Source organism: Triturus cristatus, chromosome 6 (assembly GCF_964204655.1).
Source record: "Triturus cristatus chromosome 6, aTriCri1.1, whole genome shotgun sequence".
Taxonomy (NCBI): Eukaryota; Metazoa; Chordata; class Amphibia; order Caudata; family Salamandridae; genus Triturus; species Triturus cristatus.
The window spans coordinates 1,240,467,705-1,240,487,078 of record NC_140589.1 but is presented as its reverse complement, the minus strand read 5'-3'; the positions used below and the strand labels follow the sequence as shown (position 1 = coordinate 1,240,487,078).

At 44.7% G+C, this 19,374-nt stretch overlaps 1 protein-coding gene across 1 annotated transcript in view; it reads right to left on the bottom strand.

The window, feature by feature from the left end:
• The window catches only part of BIRC6 (baculoviral IAP repeat containing 6), a 1,973,616-nt gene that overhangs the window by 1,574,944 nt on the left and 379,298 nt on the right, over positions 1 to 19,374 (bottom strand). Inside the window, exons 18-19 of the mRNA XM_085609819.1 lie at positions 6,016 to 6,177; positions 5,792 to 5,923 (exon numbers count right to left, since the gene is read on the bottom strand). Of these exons, the coding sequence (XP_085465945.1) occupies positions 5,792 to 5,923; positions 6,016 to 6,177 (294 nt within the window). The remainder of the gene's footprint in view (positions 1 to 5,791; positions 5,924 to 6,015; positions 6,178 to 19,374) is intronic.

The following is a 19,374-nucleotide window of genomic DNA, read 5'->3' as shown; positions in this document are numbered from 1 at the left end:
CTGGGTTAGAGGACCTCCTAGCATCGTACGCCTCTAAGAGACCTATCAGTATTGCGATGGTAGGGTTAGAACCCTGGTTTAGCTTCCTGGAGGCACACAGTTGTCTCATCTCCTTGAAGCTAAGAGTTGCATATCGTGACACGACCTGTGGAGGGTCACTGACCACTAAGGGAGTCCCTGCAGACTCTCCGTGGACCGACATGCTTTTCTAGTGAGGTGTAAGTGTTGCACCTACCTACACTATGGGTTTACCTACTGACCCCTTGCTAAGAGTTGTAGTCAGGGTGTGCTAAGCCCTGTTACACTACAACAGCCGGTTCAGTAGAACTCGGAGTATTCTAAGTTAAGTTATATGTACCTGGGTACTTATGTGATCTTTCACTGCGATATTCTTAGGATACGTGTGTGGTAAAACAACAGCAAGCTCAAATCCCAACCGCTGCTCACCAATGTGAGAAGTTGGCCTGATATGTAGTGCTCACTATTCTAGTGATCACTGTGTATCATTCCAAACGACCCTTATTGATGATTGGTTGTAAGTCAACCGTATAGACCAGCTATCCTAGTAGCGTGGATACGAGCAGTCTTAGGCTAAACTCTAGAGGGCGTGTTAAGCCAGCTGTTTACCATCACATATGCCCCTTGAACACCAAGTGAAAGGACACCACACAAGTTGTTATGAAAATAAAAGGATATTTATTTATAACAAGACTACCCTGGCTCTTTATGAGTCAGGGAGCTAAGCACACTACAAAACTCTTAGGAAAATACTTCAGTTGCACAATTTACACAAATGCCCGAGAGGCACGAGAAACCATCTACACTAACAGTGAAATGCGAATGGTTAGAGTCTGGAGGTACTGATTCCGGAGTGTTCCGATCAGTGGGACTAAACGAAAAAGGAACTGGACACTTGTAGAGCGAACCTGCGATGGAGCACCGAGATGCTCGAGTTACCTAGCCCGGAGGCTGCGGCTGCGTGAAGTTCGGCAAGATGTCGGGAGTCCTCGTGTAGTCTCAGGAGCCTGAAAGAAGAAGTTGCTGGCAGGCGACCAGTGACGATGTTCAGAGTGATCCAAGCCTGGATCGGTGATGAAGGAAACCTGAAAGCAGAGGGGACTCAGTTCTCAACCGCTAGCCAGCGATCGTGTGGGTACCAGGGGGGTACCGGCTGAAGTCACCTCGACCAGGTGAGTGGGTGACGTCGGACTCGGCTGTTCCTCCGACCAGGAGGCGCGGCGGCGACCAGGATGGAGGGCGAGCTGTCCCACGAAGGTGTCTGCTGTTGATGATGCTGGGCCCAGGAAGGGGCAGCGGATCTTGGCAGTGGCAACCCAAGCGGGGGAGTCAAGATGGCGTCGGGAGTGGACCAGGAGGGTCCGTGGTACTCCTCTGTTGAAGGGGAGCAAGAGCCAGTCTGGAGCAACCAGACCGGTGATGCAAATAATCTTGGAGCGTCGTGAAGAGGGCCACGAGCCGGTCGGCAAGTGGTCGGACAACGCTGGGAACAGCAAGAAGCGGAAGGGCCCCCACGCAGATCTCGTGGATACTGGGGAGACAGACTTCGATGCTGGAGCTGCTCAGGGTTTAGGGCTTCTCAAACCCTAGGTGCACTCACTCGAGGGTCCCTCGGTGGCGTGCTAGATAAGCGTCGTGCAGGTTCTGAAGATAGCCGGTCCCGCAGGTCTCGTCACACCTACGACTCTCAGCTGGGCTGATGAGGTAGGTAAAAGGTCAGAGATGGCAGGGAACTCGGGTCTCGTCGAGCTGGGCAGTCTTGATCCGTAGGAGACGTACAGCAAACCGCAAGCGCTTAGATGGTGCCTGCTGGTGCAGGGTGGCTACTCCTTAGCCACAAGGGAGAGTCTTCAGAAATAGTCAAGAGTTCCTTTCGTGGAAAGTGGTTCGTGATTCGGAGTTATCCGATTCTCTGATTATCCAATTTGGGAAGGGGACTCGCTCCTACCTTTATTCTAAGAAAAGGGGCTGGCCCGTGACTAGGTTCTACCTATGGGTGGAGCCAGGAGGGGGGTGGTTACACCCCTATCCTTTGTCCGGCTTCGCGCCAGCTCAGGGGCTGGTGTGCCCCCGAAACTGGTTTGAGCCGGGCTATGCACGGCGAGCACCGGGGTGCCACTTGCAATCACCTTCCTTTCAGCCCTGCCTACCTGGGATACACAAACCCTGTCGGGGATGGTGCTAGCACCGCCCTCGACAGGAAACCCTTTGTCCAAGCTCCCCTTGCTGGAAGGTCCCCCAGCAGCAGGAGGTCAGACTTGTGTCTGGTGGCAGCATCCATTTTGTGATGCTGAGGCTTGAGTCAACTTTAACCGGGGTTCAAGGTTACTTCCATGTCGTGTCCCTCTAAAAGGGGGGAATGCTAACCCCGTCGCCAGGACTGGCGAGGGGTTCGTATTCCCATTCGTATGACACCTTACTCGACATGTGTAGGTGATGCGATGCCAAAGTTAGCAAATAACCGCAAGGATTATAATGCCTTACAAGTAGTTGGCCCGCGTCACCATGGAACGGCTATTAGGACTTGGTTCCGCAAGCCGTCGACGGGCTCAGCTCGCGCCAGAGCACCGTCCCACATGATTCCCTGCACTCTGCCTTCAGGATTGATAAGGCCTGCTATAGGAGTGACTGATAGGAATCCATGTGTCCATTTTAGGGTTTAGGTGTAGGAATACTACACCTACAGCAACGGGTGATTACACCACGTGGCCCCAGCTGTCGTGCAGCCAGTTGTGTCAGATTTGGGCGGCCATTCCAGGGGTGGCATAATACATGCTTCAGTCCCTGGTAGGCCCTGGGTACACCGATGCCCTGGATACCTGTGGTATGCTGAGACAGGGACTGACAAGGCGGCCCAGTTCCAATTAGTGGATGCACCTAATGTACATGTGTGTCAATTTCGAGAGAGAACAGCTAGGCTGTGGGTCTGATTGGCAGGCCCACGGCCGGAGAAAGTCGTAAACCAATGAAGCAAAAGCAAAAAATCTGGGTGATCATAGGATTGCAGACCCTACTCTCCTACAGAGAAGAATACTATTTTTGGTTGAGCTCAAAGTCATGCCATGTGAAGGAAGAATGGGAAGGTGACATGGTCTGTCCAGTCCAAGAGTAATTCTGTGGAAGATGGTAATGTCTTATACAGATCACGGTGATAAGGTCATCTTTAGTTAGCACACTTGATAGGTTTTGAAGGTCTACAAAAAATGGAATAAGGAAGACGCCCAAGATGCAGAGAAGGGGATTTGGCAGCAGAGGAGTACAAATGAGGTAGGCGTTTCCTGGTCACCCAGGGTGCAGTGCCAGAAAGACAGGTAGAAGACTGCCTGTTCTCATACAGTCTTGTGTGCGGTGTATGCTGTACAGTCTGGAGTCCATGAGAATGAAAACGGAAAAAATAAATCACTGAGGTGAGTGCGAGTCATGCATCTAATGAGGACTGCATCTAGTCTGTGTTGTGTGATGTCAGCCAGGGTGGATGTGTGAATGACTGTCAAGCATGGGGGTTCAGGTGCTGGGGGTTTAGGTGCTGGGTGTCTGTGTTAGACAACCAGATCTCATCCACTCCTAGTCAATCTGTGTGTTTCAAAACCAAATGTGTGTACTGCGAGTGTGAGGCACACACTATTTACTTAAGGAACAGGGATTCTGGCCCTAGGCCATCCCAGGACCAAATAGGATTCAGCCATGTCTTTGCCTGTACTTTGCTATGGTTTCCTGGGGGTGGGAAGCCCAAAGACAATTAAGAGGGGTGAAAAGGGAATGAGGACTGGATAGCTGGACGACAAGTGAATTGGGGCAGGAAACTTGGAGCCGGGTCCGGATTGGCAGACAGGTGTTGGTGTTGTGGTGAGTCAGGGTGTTTCACCACCTGGGTGAGGGGAATTGGGAGGGGTTCTATGAAAACTACTTCAAAAGATTTTAGGAAGGATGACTGTAAAAGGCCTCCTTCATAGCAGGTGGCCTTGTAAGAGTTTAGAATGCCCCTAGTAAGTTTGTTAAATGTTTTAACTTAACTTTGGCAGAACACTTGTCATAGCTAAGAACTGTTAATTACATACTGGATAAAGCAAATCAGACCTTATCAATGATTCTTCCATGTCAAGCGAATCAGACCTTAGCAATGATTCTTCCATGTCAAAGTACCTATACACTACACATTTAGGTGCAATACTTGTTTTGGTTGTAAAGTTACAAAATGTCACTACACAGTTTTTAAGCAGTTACATGCTCCAGCTTCACAGCTGCTGCAGAATATGTCACTCTAGAATCATTTTTTAGTGCAAGTGGGAAAAGTATTTCCTTGGCTTCTGAACAAATGCACAGGAACTCTGCACAGTCTACATAAAGTAACAGTAATATGAATTTAGAATAAAAAAGAGGAGCCATTTAAAATAAAAAACATGGACAAAAACTTATCAGCAGACTTTAAGCCACTTCAGAGGTCAATAGCAATATAGATATACAGGGACAAAATGAGGGAGGATGTCGTTGCAAATAGAAGTTTCTTTTATAGTCATGTTCTTCACAATGGGGTATTTTTGGAGATAGTCAACATTTAACTGCATCAACCAATCAATGTGAAGGACATTAAAGTGGTTTTTACTGGCACTCTTGTAATCGTTTTTTCATTTGTAATTTAGAAAGCTACTTATTTTGGTTTGAGATGCTCAATATATTCATCATATAAGAATTTGTATATAAAAAAGGATCCCAGAAATACAGTCTTGTGGCAAATGCATCTTTTGGCATGTTTTTGTAGATTAAGACGAAGTACATTTACCACAAAGAAAATCCAATCATTACACTGCAATCAGGGGCGGCTCCCCACTGCCTGCAGAGGCAAACGATAAATGAAAAGATCTTAATGCAGGTCATTTTATTTTTCGTCTTGCGGCTGAGTGTTGGTTAGCTGGGCCACAGCAATGCAGCAGGGGAGGACGAGGGGTGGGCCCTGCTGCCAATGCACATGAGGGTTTGGCCGGCAGTCTCAGGCCGGCCAAACAGTCATGCGCACTGACATCTCTTCAACCCAGCTGTATTACCGGATAGAGATATCAGCATGGACGGGCTCCTAGCTCCCGATGGGGTGTAAAACCAGTGCACTCCGCTCAATCCCTACGCTGCTCTCATGCTGAGAGCAGCATTGGGCTTGGTTGCAGGGGAAGCTGGAAGCTTCAGCCTGAGCCAAGAGGAGAAGCCCGGCAAGCGGCTCCAGCTGGCAAGTTTTCTTTATTTTTAAAATTATTTTAGCCCTCTCGCACTGCCCCCTCCTCCACGCTGCTCACCCTGCCAGCCAGATTTAGATTACCACAGCCGCTACTGACTACAATTGTATACAATCATTTGCAAGTTTGAAGATTCTGTTTAAAATTAGATTCCACTGATATATGGCTACTGTGCATGGACCGTTAGGTGTTCAGAAGTCTAACATGACCAGGTGAAAATTGCACTCCCCTCTTTGAACAGGATACAGCCAAAGCAATAGCAAAAACAGGGATACTCTGCACCCCTTTTGCACAGCGGCACTACAACTTTCACAGTTTTGTAATAGTTCCTTACCGTGAGCTGCAACACAAACTAATGCACTGAAGAGTTTCAAGTCAAAACATACATCATGAACATCTTAGTTTTTTAATAAACTATAATGGCAAGGCTGGTACAAGTGGTCTAACACACCACCACTTTGAAAGTTTGTGTGCACACATAATAGACGACCTACATGGCTTAATATTAAATAAAAAACTGGAAGAGACACAAAGGAAATAAAACCAACCTTATGCAAAGTGCTAAAAAACGGGCACACTTATGGGCTATGCTTCGTCCTGCCTCAAAGAAGCAGACACGTACAATTTCAGAAAGACATTTCCGTGTTTTCGACAGCAGGCTTTCCTTTCCTTCTTGTGAGCTGTAAAACAAACCAAAGAAAAAATATGTCCTTCCAATCCTGAAAAACACAAACATGCAACCTTTACATGTTTAGAATCGTAGTTCCATTACCTGCCAGGTCCATTTGAATGCACTCCTGCAAGCCAGCACAAAATATCCAAAACAAGACTCTGAGCCTGCTCTGTAGCAAGGCTTTCTTCAGTATTCTTGCACAGTATGTTGATAAGTCTCTCATGGAAATCTGAAAATTGCAACATGGCACACCTCTGAACTCTAAACAAAAAACAATTTTACATGATTAAAATAAAAGGCAACAAGTTATGTTACTACATACAATATTCATGAAAAATATTTTATTCAATTAGCAGACAAGTAGTACAGTTTAGAAACACACACGCATACATATATACACACACACATATATACTGGGACTAGTACTGACGTTTGGTACCTGCTCTTCCACGGACTAGGATTGCCGAGTCCGGGTCTTCCTGCAAACCTGTCAGCTGAGCTCTAGCCAATCGCAAAGGGGCATGTTGCTTTTAAAAATGTGGACTGGTAAAGCAATTGTATTTTGACCGCATCTGAGGAAATCATTTTGAAGACAAAACGCGTCATGCGACAGGTCAAAATAAAGGAGCAGCCGCTTTGAGAAACTCGTGTGTGCTTGACTTTCTTGTATCCCAAGGCAGTGTGGAGTGGAGATATATATATATATATATATATATATATATATATGATATAGATACACATTTTATTTCAGTCACGTGCAGCAGGTCATGCTCACAGACTTCACTGCTGAAGGTGAAACTGAAAGCAGCTGAAATCTAAAGGCTCTGGATGTTTTATGTCTTATCGGTGCCGGGGAGAACACCTCACCTCGAATCCCATTCAACGTGCCACACAACCGATAAGGAAGTAAAGTTAACTCTACAAAAGAAGAGACTCCTCTTTCCAATGGTACTTCTCCCTAATGGATTACTGCTCAGGTTCAAACAACAAACTAAAAAAGAAAGGACAAAATACTAAAATAGTCTCAAAGCCAGCCAATAGGCCAAATCCGATGGTTTTAAAAGCAAGGACTATACCTTTTGCGTCTAAGGCCTGGAAGATGCGCAGTAACCTGTCGGAAACTATGTTTGCATAAATTGTTGGATTTTGGATGCAGTCCAGGCTGTTTGCAGGGCACATGTTTCAGGTTGAAGACACATCTTGCTGTATCAGAACTGCAATAGGCTTGCTTACTTTATCAAAGTGTGTGTTTATCTTGTCTACTTTAGGCAAAGCAACACTTTCAAACAGTTTCCTTGGGGGAGGATAAAGGAGGATGAATTGTAATACTGCAACATCTAATGGTCTTTTAAACAGTTAATATATAAACGAAATCCGCGGTCAATCCACAGCAAAATTAATTTGTTCTAATGAAATATTTCCTAATATGTGCAACACGGAAGAATGAATAAGGCAGGTGCTGCAAATTGTTAGCAGGCAAAACGGCTTCAAAGGGTTAAAGAAAGCAGTGTGCATGCTATTTGTTTTATTGATAGACGGTTGTACAATGCTTTCTTCTTGGAGATCCTGATCTGTATTGAAGTTAAATTATAAGGGCGAAACAGGAGTTGTCATTTATGAGCACTTCATTCATTTTCAGAGTTTGCAACACCAAATTTAATTAGGCTACTGCCTGCATCTGGGCCTTCCTCTGTTGCAAGAGATTAAAATCTTCTTTGAAATGATTGAGCGTGAAAGACATAATAGTGGAGACTGTGTACATGTGTCTGCAAGCCATAGTCATTAATTTGAAATGGGATCTGCATTATTGCTTTGTCAGTTTCCCTTAATTCTTTCTGCATCTTCTCTTTCAGAATATGCCTGGTATTATTTTAAAGCATCATATAATCTGGGTGCATCTATAAATCTTTTGTTTTATGAGATACAGCCCAAGAAGAAAATCACTTAAATCCACATTATTCCTAATCTTTGATAGGTATTCTTTCACAGTATTAAAACTAGAATTAGACCGCAATCCATGAGTCAACTGTCCAACACTATAGATTGTAACAGTCATGGGAGAACATATGTTATATCTGGGATCTGGTCTGTTTACTAATAGACTTGCAGCTTTAAACAGAAAGCTGTGCATACACACATCAGTATCTATTGGCCACAAGGTATTTCAAACTGAATAAAACACTGTTAAGTTGTATGTCCCATTCGTCACCATTTCAGTTAAATCATTAGTGGTAATATTTTCCTTCCATTTAACACCTGCAAATTGTGCCAAATTAATTTTTGAAATTAACCAGGTTTTAAAATCTTTAAAAAATGGAAAGCCCATGCATGTAGTTTCCTATAGAGTCTTACCTAAGAATGTAATTTACCTGGGTAAAACACATTTTTTGTTCATAGCTTCTGTAGAAACAGGCCATACATAGACTTTAAAGCAGGACCCCCTACAAGAGGTGGTTAGAGTGTGTATGATGCAGATGTCTGAAATAATGTTCTTAAGACTGTCTAGACAACATATCCTTCTGATGAACTAAAATCATCACACGTTTCAATGTTTAGTGTGTGTTGACCACGTAGCTGCCTTACATGTCAGCTAATGGGATATTTCCAAGAAAGGTAATCGTTTCTGCTTTCTTGTATGTAAAGTACCCCTTGTTCAACGGGGAGGGCTCCTCTGGATTTATGGTAGCAGATTTGGGTGCACCCGACTATCCATCTAGCAATACAGGCTCTGAAAATAGGTTGGCCCTTGTTAGGATTTGCAGAGGCTAAAAATAACTGGATGGGCCTACTGAAGGGCTTGGTCCTGTTGATGTAATACATAAAAGGGTAATTAACATCTAGGGTGTCAAGGCTTCTCTCTGCTACTGAGTCTTGTTGAGGGAAAAACACTGGCAGCTCCGAAGTCTGAGTGAGGTTGAAAGGTGAAACTATTTTGGGGAGGAACCTGATTCTGAGAACAATCCTGTCCCTGTGGACCTGAATTAAAGGTTCTTGGAATGTGGTAATAAGGAAAACTAATTTTCAGGCGAGGAACTGCAAGGGGCAAGAATGCAAGAGCTTAAAGGGGAGAGTCATGAGTCTGGTAAGGACCATGTGTAGGTTCAAAGCGGGGTGGGGGGCTGGGGAAGACAACGGGAGTAATCACCCTCTTGATGCTCTCCATGAAGGCCTTGACTACTGGGATGTGCACAATGGAGGAGTGTTCCCTGTTTTGCATGAATGCGGCTACAGCTGCTAGATTCAGTCATACAGAAGTGAAGGTGAGGCCTGACTTTTGCAGATGTAGAAGATAATAAATAATGTCCTGTACGCTAGGTTTAAGAGGATCCAGGTAACTGGAGATGCAGTAATGGAAGAATCTCTCATTTTTCACCATAGCAGGCCCGTGTGGTAGTTCTACAACACTCACACAGGCTGTCCAGGCATTCTCGAAGGACCGAAGGTAACCAAACTTTAAGACTTAAGGTGACAGATTGCTAGACTGAGCTGCCCAGATTCTGGGTATCTGGTTTGGCCTTGATTCTTTTTGAGAAAGTACGGCCTGCTGGGGAAGTTATTGTGGGGCCTGACGGACATCAAGGTGTGTCGAGTACCAGGGCTTTCTGGCCAACATGCGGTTACCAGGATAAGCATAAAGCGTGTTTGCCACTTTTTCTGAACCACGTAAGGAAGGAGAGGAAGAGGTAAAAAAGGGCAAGCAAACATTCCTGACCAGTTCATCAATTGTGCATTGCCCAGTAACTGTGGGTGTGGGTACTGGAGGTGAAGTTTGGGAATTTTGAGTGGCAAACAGATCCATCTGTGGTGTGACCCAGCTCTTGAAGAGGGCTGGTGGAGTTCCCGCTTATGGACTTATTGAGGAGTACTGCTGAGCAGCTCTACCAAGTCATTGTCCAGGCACCAAAGGCACTCTGCCAGAAGTTGTATGCTGTAGTGGACAGTCCAGTGCAAGGTCTCCTGGGGGAGGGTGTAGTAGGTGTGATTTTATAGCCACTCATGGAGGAAGGGAAAAAACGTGGATGTTCACCTCTTTTAACGTTTATTTAGCTAAGGGACAGTTGTCCCTATATAAGTAACATATCAATGATAGTTTTAAACATTTAATGAGGAAAAAAATAAAAAATTCACATTGAGAATATTTCATAGCTTCTTGAGCATGGGAGGCTGGGGGTCTCCGAGGCAGGTTGCTCCTCAAATGCCAGTCCCCTTTTTCGACAGAGTCTCTGTGGGTTTCAGTGGGTGTGGCTTTGCTGAAATCTTCCCAGGAGGCAATAAAGAGGAGCTTCTGCCTCGCATCAAGCTCCACCTGCAGCCTTTGGAGAATCAACTATTTGGAGTCTTCACAGTGAGCCATCAAGAGTATTTTCGAATTTAAATGTGGTCTTGAAGAAGACTATGGCTTCAGTGCCAATATGGACGGGTCCTCTTAAAAAAAAGGGGGTTGACCCAAATAACCCTCTGGCATCTGGGTAAATAAACAGAATTATATAAAGATAATGATGCCTCTGGATGGATACAATGTACAATAGGATGAAGAGATAGTTCAATTACCCCTTCCTAAAAATCTTATTATTTTTGAAAATTCTATACTACATATAAATCAAAAGCCAAATGCAATTCAACAAAGAATATATACTGATTTGTGTAAAGCAAATTTTTCTGTATTTATTATACACTTTTCATAGTTTGTATGATTATATATTCGTCTTTTTTAGTATGTCTTTTTTGGTATACATATATACAAACATTTATATCACAAACACTTTATATATAATATTTACATTTTACACCTTTCTCCTTGCCCTACTAATCAATAAGAATGCTCCCAATAATATTTCACACAAGCATTCCTTTACACCGAAGATCACTCTTCTAAAGAAACTCAGAGGTCTATTACTTCAACCTCAACCTTATTGAGTATTCATTACTTGATTGACAATATTTTTGAATTCATACGAGTGTCTTCATTTTAACTGTCGACGCGATTCAGCCTCAATATTCTCAGGCCTACTCAGGACTAGGGCAGTTGAATGTGTAACCTTTCAAAATTCAACCAATTCTCAGTGGTTTCTATCGGACTGTATGGATATCCACTTTCTTTTGTTCTATATCTTGAAGTGTGGTAAGGGGCGGTATGTTTCTACTACCACAGCATCTTTGGAACTTTTCTTTCCAGAGTTCTTTAGGGCCAATTCTCATTAACTTCAACCTCCACTTTAACACTTCTGTTTATCGAATCTCCAGTTAGTGTCTCAATTCGTCATCAATACCACTCTCTCCACTTGTATATCAGGCAAATTCCTTTTAGTATCGCCACTTCTGTATCTCTGCTATCCGGACTCGTCTCTCTCCGTCTCTAAACCGCGTACTCTACACAAGAGCTGGACAGGTCCTTCGACTAAGTATAGTCGAGGCTTGTCGGTGGACTTGGGGCTCACCAGCTTAGAGGGGGCATCGATGCCCTTGGTCAAGTCCTTTTTCAGATCCGAGGCCTTTGTTTAGTGCCAACCGGAGTTCAAAAGCAGCGGAGGCCCTTGAGGCGGTTTTGTTTGCCAAAGTTGTCTGACGTATTGGTGGCTGACAGCTGGTGCATTTGGGGTGTTTATGATTAAAAAAAAGTATCATACCTCCCTTTTTAATAAGATTTACCAGGAATATCGAATATGTTTTCAATTTTTTTTGTAACAGACAATATATTAGTTTCATGCTTCCTCATCTTATTGGTCGGTTACTTGACTGTATCATGTATTTTTAGCACTACTTGCACACCATTCAGTATGCTTGCTATAAGAATTTTTATAGCGATGTATAAGGAAGAATTTTGTATTGTACGTAAAGTTTGTCTCTTTATCTGATGGTATGTTTTTGTGGACCTCGTAGGAGTTCAATTTATTTATTTTGTTATGGAAATGAATTGCTTCCTCATCGGATCACACCCTGGTACCTATAAACCAGGGTGGGATCGACCACATTCCAGGGAGCACTTTCAATATTCTTTTTCTGACAGGGAGAGGGAGAGGGAGAGGGCTTACCAGGAAGGGAGGGTGAGGGACAGAATCCACAGCTGTGCAAAAACATGGGAAAAGACACGATGGCAGAAGAATAAGACGAGTGGGAAGAACACTCCATTATAAGCATAGTACTACAATGCCACACGGATGTCATCCGGCCTGCGAGACTGAGGCAGAATGCTAAGGACAATAGCTAAAACTACTGGGCCAACGCTCCTAGCCATAGAAGTAGGTAAAGCAGAGGGCACCAACTAATAGCTTAAGCAAAGCATTGTGAGCAATGACAACAATCATGGCCATAGACCACGTGAGGTAGAGTAAACACTTTGTGAGAAGAGCAAGACCTCTGGGACTAAGCAACACAGAATCCCAAGAAAAGAAGGTATAAAATATATATAGATAGGTATGAACACATACACACATTTATACACACACATATATATGCACACACACACACAAATACATTTACACACACATATATATACGCATTTACACACACACATATATATACATTTACACACACATATATATACACATTTACACACACACAGAAACTACACTGTACAATAACATGTTCCCAATAAAGTGTACATAAGAATTACGACAACAGTGCCATGGGCCAAAGGTGATAAGACGGTGAGCTGGAAACCAGCCACATGGCCCCATCTAAAGGGAGAGGGTGGGAATCGCACACACCCCGGAAAACCAAGTGAGCAGACGGACACAGTACTACCTACTAAACGGGTACGATTAGGCAGTTGAGAGAATTGAAAAGAAGACCGCAAGGGAGAAACAACCCTGCCAGAATAGGGAAACAAGACCAAAATGGAGGGCTGGAAAAAGGGTCGATTTAAACAGGGCCAACAAAGGGGAGGATAGATAACTAGTCCTCATCAGAAAAGAATATAGTATTTGAAAACCAAACCCACAAATGAAGGTCCAACCAAATGGCCAGTGTTACGAACTGAAGGAACAGATGGCGAGGCAGTGCCCACAGCCTAACAAGCGTGAAGGCCAGAAGCAAAAGAAAGTAATAGTGTGCACAGAACAACCTGTGCCTGGCCAACACGCCCGGGAACAACGTGAGTGAGGATCCTGACGTCACCCAAGATCGTACTTGGTTTGCGTATTAGTACAAAGGAAACAAACCCCTAAAGGGATTGGAACTGCAACCACGCTCGCAAAAAGTGGAGGAAACTCCCCGGAAGAGAATCCCAAGGGATCACAAGCCAACCCAGAGTGGATAAGTAAGGAACCCATGTGCGAGAAAAACAGAAGATGAAAAATAGCCATAAACCCCCAAAAAGGGTAGAAGGCACGTCAAAAGAACAGCCAGGCCAGTAACAAACCGTTAGGGTTAGTATCGGAGGGGTCATGGAAACGTATCCAATCAAAAAGTGAACACAACAGCAGTTTCACGCAAGGCAGAAGCAGAGCAAAAAAGAGGCCCTGCAGAGGCATAGAAGAGGTAGGGCAGCAGAGTAGGCCACTCATTCCAAGATACGAACAAGGTATGTCCACAAGAAACCTAAGAGAGAAAACAAGGCATGCAGGAGCCCGTTTTGCACATGTAAAGTGAGAATAGCAAAAGAGGTGCTAGCGCCTAATGAGAAAAAGAAGGAACATCACTTAGGGCAGGGCCAGACAATGTACCCTAGGCCAAGAACCTTGCCCCTTGCCTTGCGTCTGCTAGGAAAGCAGTGCACCAGAGTGGAAGGAAAGCAACCCCTGGCTGGTGTGGAGAAACACTCAACAGGGGGCAAGAAGAACCCCCGTACAACATCTTTTAGCTTGGACCGGTGCACCAAAGCATGGCATATGAAGTCCCCTATAAGGGGTATTATAGTGTCAGAAACATATGGAGGAATACCTGTAAGGCATACAGACGAACTACCCTGTCGGTCAAAGAACAAGGCAACAGTGCATGCGCACAATACCATGAAAACACCCCAATCGGAAATTGGGCAGAAAGCTAAGAACACCGTGCAGCCACCGGCGTAGACACCAAACAGGGTCAAAAATTAAGACATGTCCCAAAAAAGAAGCAGGGACCATAACCTGCCATCGACAAGGTAAGAATGCAAGAAAAGAAAATATCTGATGGGCAGGAGCACCAAACGCCACGCGGAGGTGACGAGTGAAAAGATGAAGCCCATGGTCCACACAGAAGGGAATGCAGGACACTATTCCCAGCCCAACCGAGTATGGGGGCAGGAGAGGACGGTATGGCAATTAGGTATTAAGATTTCGTTCCACTATTAAAATTCCAATATAGATATAGACCATCGAAAGCCATGTTTACCAAGGCAGACTGAACAGTCACAGAGAAGCTGGAGGTACATAGCCCGGCACGCCAGCGAAGAGCTACCGAAAGGGCAATGGCCCGTCCGACAGAATCTGTGGTAACCGTGCCACAATTAATCAGTAAGTTAGACGCCTGGCAGCCATCCTGGATCAGCTGAGTAAGAGTGTCTGAGAGTCATCAGTGACGGAGGGGAGAAGACATGAGACCCAATCCCACAACACATGAGAAAAAAGGCACAATACACAAGCCATATTAAGGGACTGTAAATCAGAGCTGGTATCAGAGAAGAGATATCAACCAAAAGCATCCAGACCTTTAGACTCCCTGTCCAGAGGGGGCGTTGGGCACGGCACTGAGGTCAGGGGAGGCTGTAGCAGCCTGAACCACGAAGCTGTATGGAGTAGGCTGACTGGAAAGGCAGAGAGGGTCTCGAGGGGCAGGATGGTATCTATGACCTATAGACCCGGCCACAGAGGCCCATGAAACGGGTTTATCACAAGTACCCAACAGAATATCAAAGATGGTTTCACTGAAGGGAAGTGCAGGCTCAGTTCTCAACTGGCCCTGCTGAAGCACCCCAAGTAGGGGATCAATGGCCACTCCCACAGAATGAAGGTGCAGCCCCACAACTACATTAACTCTCTGAAAAAGCTGAGCAAAAGCCAAGCTAGCCGTCCGAAGCGAGGATGGGGAAGAATCAAGGCCACTAGTGTCACCAAGGTCAGAAACCCAATGAAACTCCAGAGGAGGCTAAGTCATGTGATCACCCACTTCACCAAAATACCTGTGTGCCAAGGAGAAAATAGCAGGGGGCTCCTCTGAAAGCAGAGAAAGGTAGCCCGAAGAGGACTGTTCCAGCAACGCCGTTCCTGAGGTCAATAGGCGACACTTGGGCATCAGGGAGGAGACACAAAGTAGGTAGGAACCCCAAAGGCTGCGCACTGGAGCCGAGAAGGAATCTATCATGGATTCAGAGGGCCTCGCTGACACCGAGGGAAGTCCGGCCAGTTTGGAGTCAGTCAAGGCCTCACCGACCCCCTTGGGGCTGAGAAGTACACCAGAGGGAGGCTGAGAACCAAAAAGTGTCATGAAGGGAGGGATAGTATTCTGTCATCTGAGCCATAGTCACCTGAGAGCCAAGAAATCCCGGATGGCGTGGGACAGACACAGGCTCAGACTCCAAAATAGGAGGAATAGGAGGCGAGTCAGGGACACCGCATCTATGTGGTAAAGTTGGGGAATGCCGTGGTGTCGACTGCCTACAGGTGACTTACCAGGCAACAGCAAGGATGAAGGACTTCAGGGGATGGCCCTTGAGTAGTCCTCTGAGAAAGAAATGGATCTCGTCCAGCGAGGGGCCATCGACCACTGTGCCACTAACAGTTTCATGTAGTGTTCCTGCAAGGCCGACAACCGAAGCTGAAGACACAAGCCTCACCGTTCAGAGTCCAGATGCCCACCTAGACACCACATGCAAATAGGATGAGGGTGCAGGGTCGACATCACAGTCCACAGGACCTCGAAGAGACCTAAATAAAAAAGCACACTTGTACGTCATGGTAGGCCAAAAATGGCCAGCGGTACCACTCTCCGGATCCGCATGGAAGCACGGTAGGGAACAAACGGATGTCTGCACATCAGGGGAGGGCTTATATGGACTTTGACAACATCACATTCAATGGATGGCGTCATTACGGAGTCGCTCGATGCCCTCAACCAACGCACAGAGGTACTGCTGTTGAAACATTTATGGATCCAGTCTGGCGCCTAGGGATAATTCAAAGGTAAGTTATCTGTGGCTAGAGGTCTCCATCAGATACATAAAACCTACTGACTACTAGCGTGCCAGCTGAACTGGTGAGAGCCCACATTCTCGGAGGGCAGAAACAATGCCAGAGGTGTTGTCACCTTCTCCAAGCAGTATGGCTAAGTGATCAGCATATCAAGGCAGGAGACTTGAAAGGCCTCTGCCGCCTTTGATATGCGACCCAAGGCTTCCCCAGAAAAGGGAAATGCCACCCTCTGCCCGACCCATTTGGCACCAGCACAGGTTGGAAAATTAGTAAGTCAGGAGGCATGTTCCCCTCTCAGGCTAATCCCACCCCTTAGGTGGACTACCTGAAGTGCACATGACTTTTAAAATTACACCATCTTAGTTTTGGCGAAATTCAGCTCTCTGGGTCGGGGTTATGCCCACTTCTCACAGGAAGTGGTCATATAGAAGGAGTAGACACCCTAAAGGTAAGTTGTTCATTAGCTACTATCGGTCACTCCCATTAACGCCCCTAAATGGAGTACTCAGGTGGCACCCCTGACAAAAGGAACTCAGATTCGATGGCTCAAGAAGAGAGGACAAAGAAGTGATGTGAGAAAAGTGAGAACTGAAGCTTCTGTGGACGTTTGGTGCCAAACTCTGCCTGCTCCAGCTCCCTCTCAGCTAGCATCACTCAAACATTGTTTTTCTTCTATAATGCATTCTTTATTACTCTCAAATCATTTTTCCAAAATGGAAGTGACTAAAGTTAGTACATTGGCGGCCAGTAATAAAGATAATAGTGATGCATAATGTTTATTTTTGTATTGCTCTAAGATTAAAATGTTTTGGTTACAGGTTTGGAAAAAAATAGCTATATGCTCAGTTAAGTTTCCTTTTACAAAAATATACAACTTCCTTGGTGGATCTTGCAATGTATGGTATAATTATCGTTTAATTCAGAAGTTTGTGGATCTTCTACCTGCTGTTGCTTTCTAGGCTGTAACTTCCAATTGGAAAAACATTAACCACATCACTTTTGCAAGCTTGTGGAAAATAAATCACCCAATCAGATTGAACAGATAAAATCTATCATCAATACACATGATCATTAACAAGCATTGAAAATGCAATAGGCCTCGCCTTTTATTAAGTTAAAGCCATTTGCTTTACTATATAATACCATTAGCAAAGCAAAAATGCCTTTAAGTTAATAAAAGTTCTGAGATGAGTATTTGTTTAATTACATTGTATATATTTTCGATTTTCTTAGCACATATGCACTTTACTCGTTCTAATGCTGCTCCTAAGGTGCTTTTGTTATATGCACTTTAATTCGATTAGCGCTTTTGCACTTTATTTGTCTTCATGCTGCGATGTTTCCTCTATACATGATATGGTATAAGATTAACTTCCACCAAAGGGCTAAGTAAGGGATAGAACAAAGTTCAAGCTATTAGATATGGGTGCGCTATGAATTAATGAGAACATCTATTATTAATGTGACTCATCTTCCATCTTATCGATAGCCTAGCTTTGAGATATGTATTTCTTCATTTATAATGTAAGTATTCTTAGTTTGCTTAGTACATATGCACTTTATTCGCCCTAATGCTGCTCCTAAGGAGATGGCTACTATGTGATATGAGGGGAATAAGTCAGAAATAGCTAGGAGAATATTAATAAAATTTTCGCTAAATTATTAATGCTGCAAAGTAGTTTGTAACGCTCTGTCTTACTTGATAACTATGGTTGTATGTGCTCAAATGAATAAATACATTTGAAAATAACAATTATAGTTTGCTTGCAGACCCACCTAGTACAACAAAATGCACGCATTCAAGAAGGTTTTTCAGAGTTGCAACAGTTGAAAACACTTGGGATGACTTGGGTGGGAGGCCTGAATATATTTTAATTTTCCCAAGTTTCAACATTGGGATACAAGGAGAGCAATCTCCAGTGACCACAGGAGAACTCGGGCAGGAGCCACCAGAATTTTTTATTTTTATGAGAGGAAGGGGAGGGGGGGGGGGGGGGGGGGGGTTTGGGTGAAGGGGCGAAAATAACCATATAGAATCCCATAAACAGCTCCCAAGTCAACTCTTAAGTGAGGAAGGATTGTGAGAAAATGTGTTTAACCCTTCACACAGGCACTATACATAGCCTGTCTGGGGCAGGGCCGGCTCTAGGGCGGTGCAATCGGTGCAACCGCACCGGGCGTTGAGTTGGGGGCGTCCTTTTTGAAAATGTGCATTTTCATTTTAAAAGCACCTGCTGCCTCATTCCTGGCCTCCAGCAACTTACAGACATCAATTAAAATGTAAAGAGAAGTCCTGTGATTAATCATCTTCCTGGAAAGAGACCAGAGGTTTGTCTAGTGGAAATTTGGACTCATCCCAAGGTAGCACAGAGGGTTAAAATGCCTGCTAAGAAAGTGTACCATGGGGACAACGCAGTGCATATAATGTAAATAGGTCTGTGGGTTTCATTATCCTAATCTTGTGAAAAGGGTTAATTTGAGTAGAAAACGATTCTCATTATGAAAGAGAACCCTTAACAATGATGTTGCGTTTTAAATTCTGAATTTGTGCCTTTCCTGTGTAAGAACATTAACTATATTGCCTACCAGTATCGAGGACATGCCACTCCTACACTATGATGTAACATTTCCAATATACCGAATTACACACATATGATTGTCTCTGTGCAATGTGTGTGTGGTATAAAGTGCTCTGACACCTTACACCAGTATGAGTGGTGCTATAAAACTAAATGGATCTAAGAGACAGTGGTAATGGAGACTTGAGAGGCACTGTTAAAGGGTGCTAGTGAGGGAATCCGTGGCAGAGGTGGTCATTAGGGGGGCGCCAACAGACACTGTCGCGCAGGGTGCCACCAGCGCTAAAGCCGGCCCTGGTCTGGAGCAGAGCTCAGCATGGCCAAGAGCGCTGCGCAGGAAAACACAGCGCACAACACCGTCCATTCAGAAATAAGTTGTGTACCAACACGGACTACTCACCAGATAAATAACATTCTGCCTTAAGATCGCACAAGGTACCAAGTCCCGTTAGCTCCGAGGATATTTCAAGTCAGCAGGGATTTCCGTGATCACGCAGAGGCAAGAGGGTGCTGGCAGAAAGGACTACGGGAGCCGAGCAATTTATTCCTTAATTAATTAGCATCTAATAGCAGGCGCGTTCTGATACCAGAAATGCCCTGAAATAATCCTAAAACTTGCGAGAACTATCTACAATATCCTTCCACATAAACCCTTCAGGAGAAATACAACTGGAATTCCCTGTGCCGCTTTTATACGCGCATTGACGTTTACAAACTACGCAAGGGTTTTTCCAAAGCACACTTCTTGAAGCGGTGCCAAGAGGATGTGA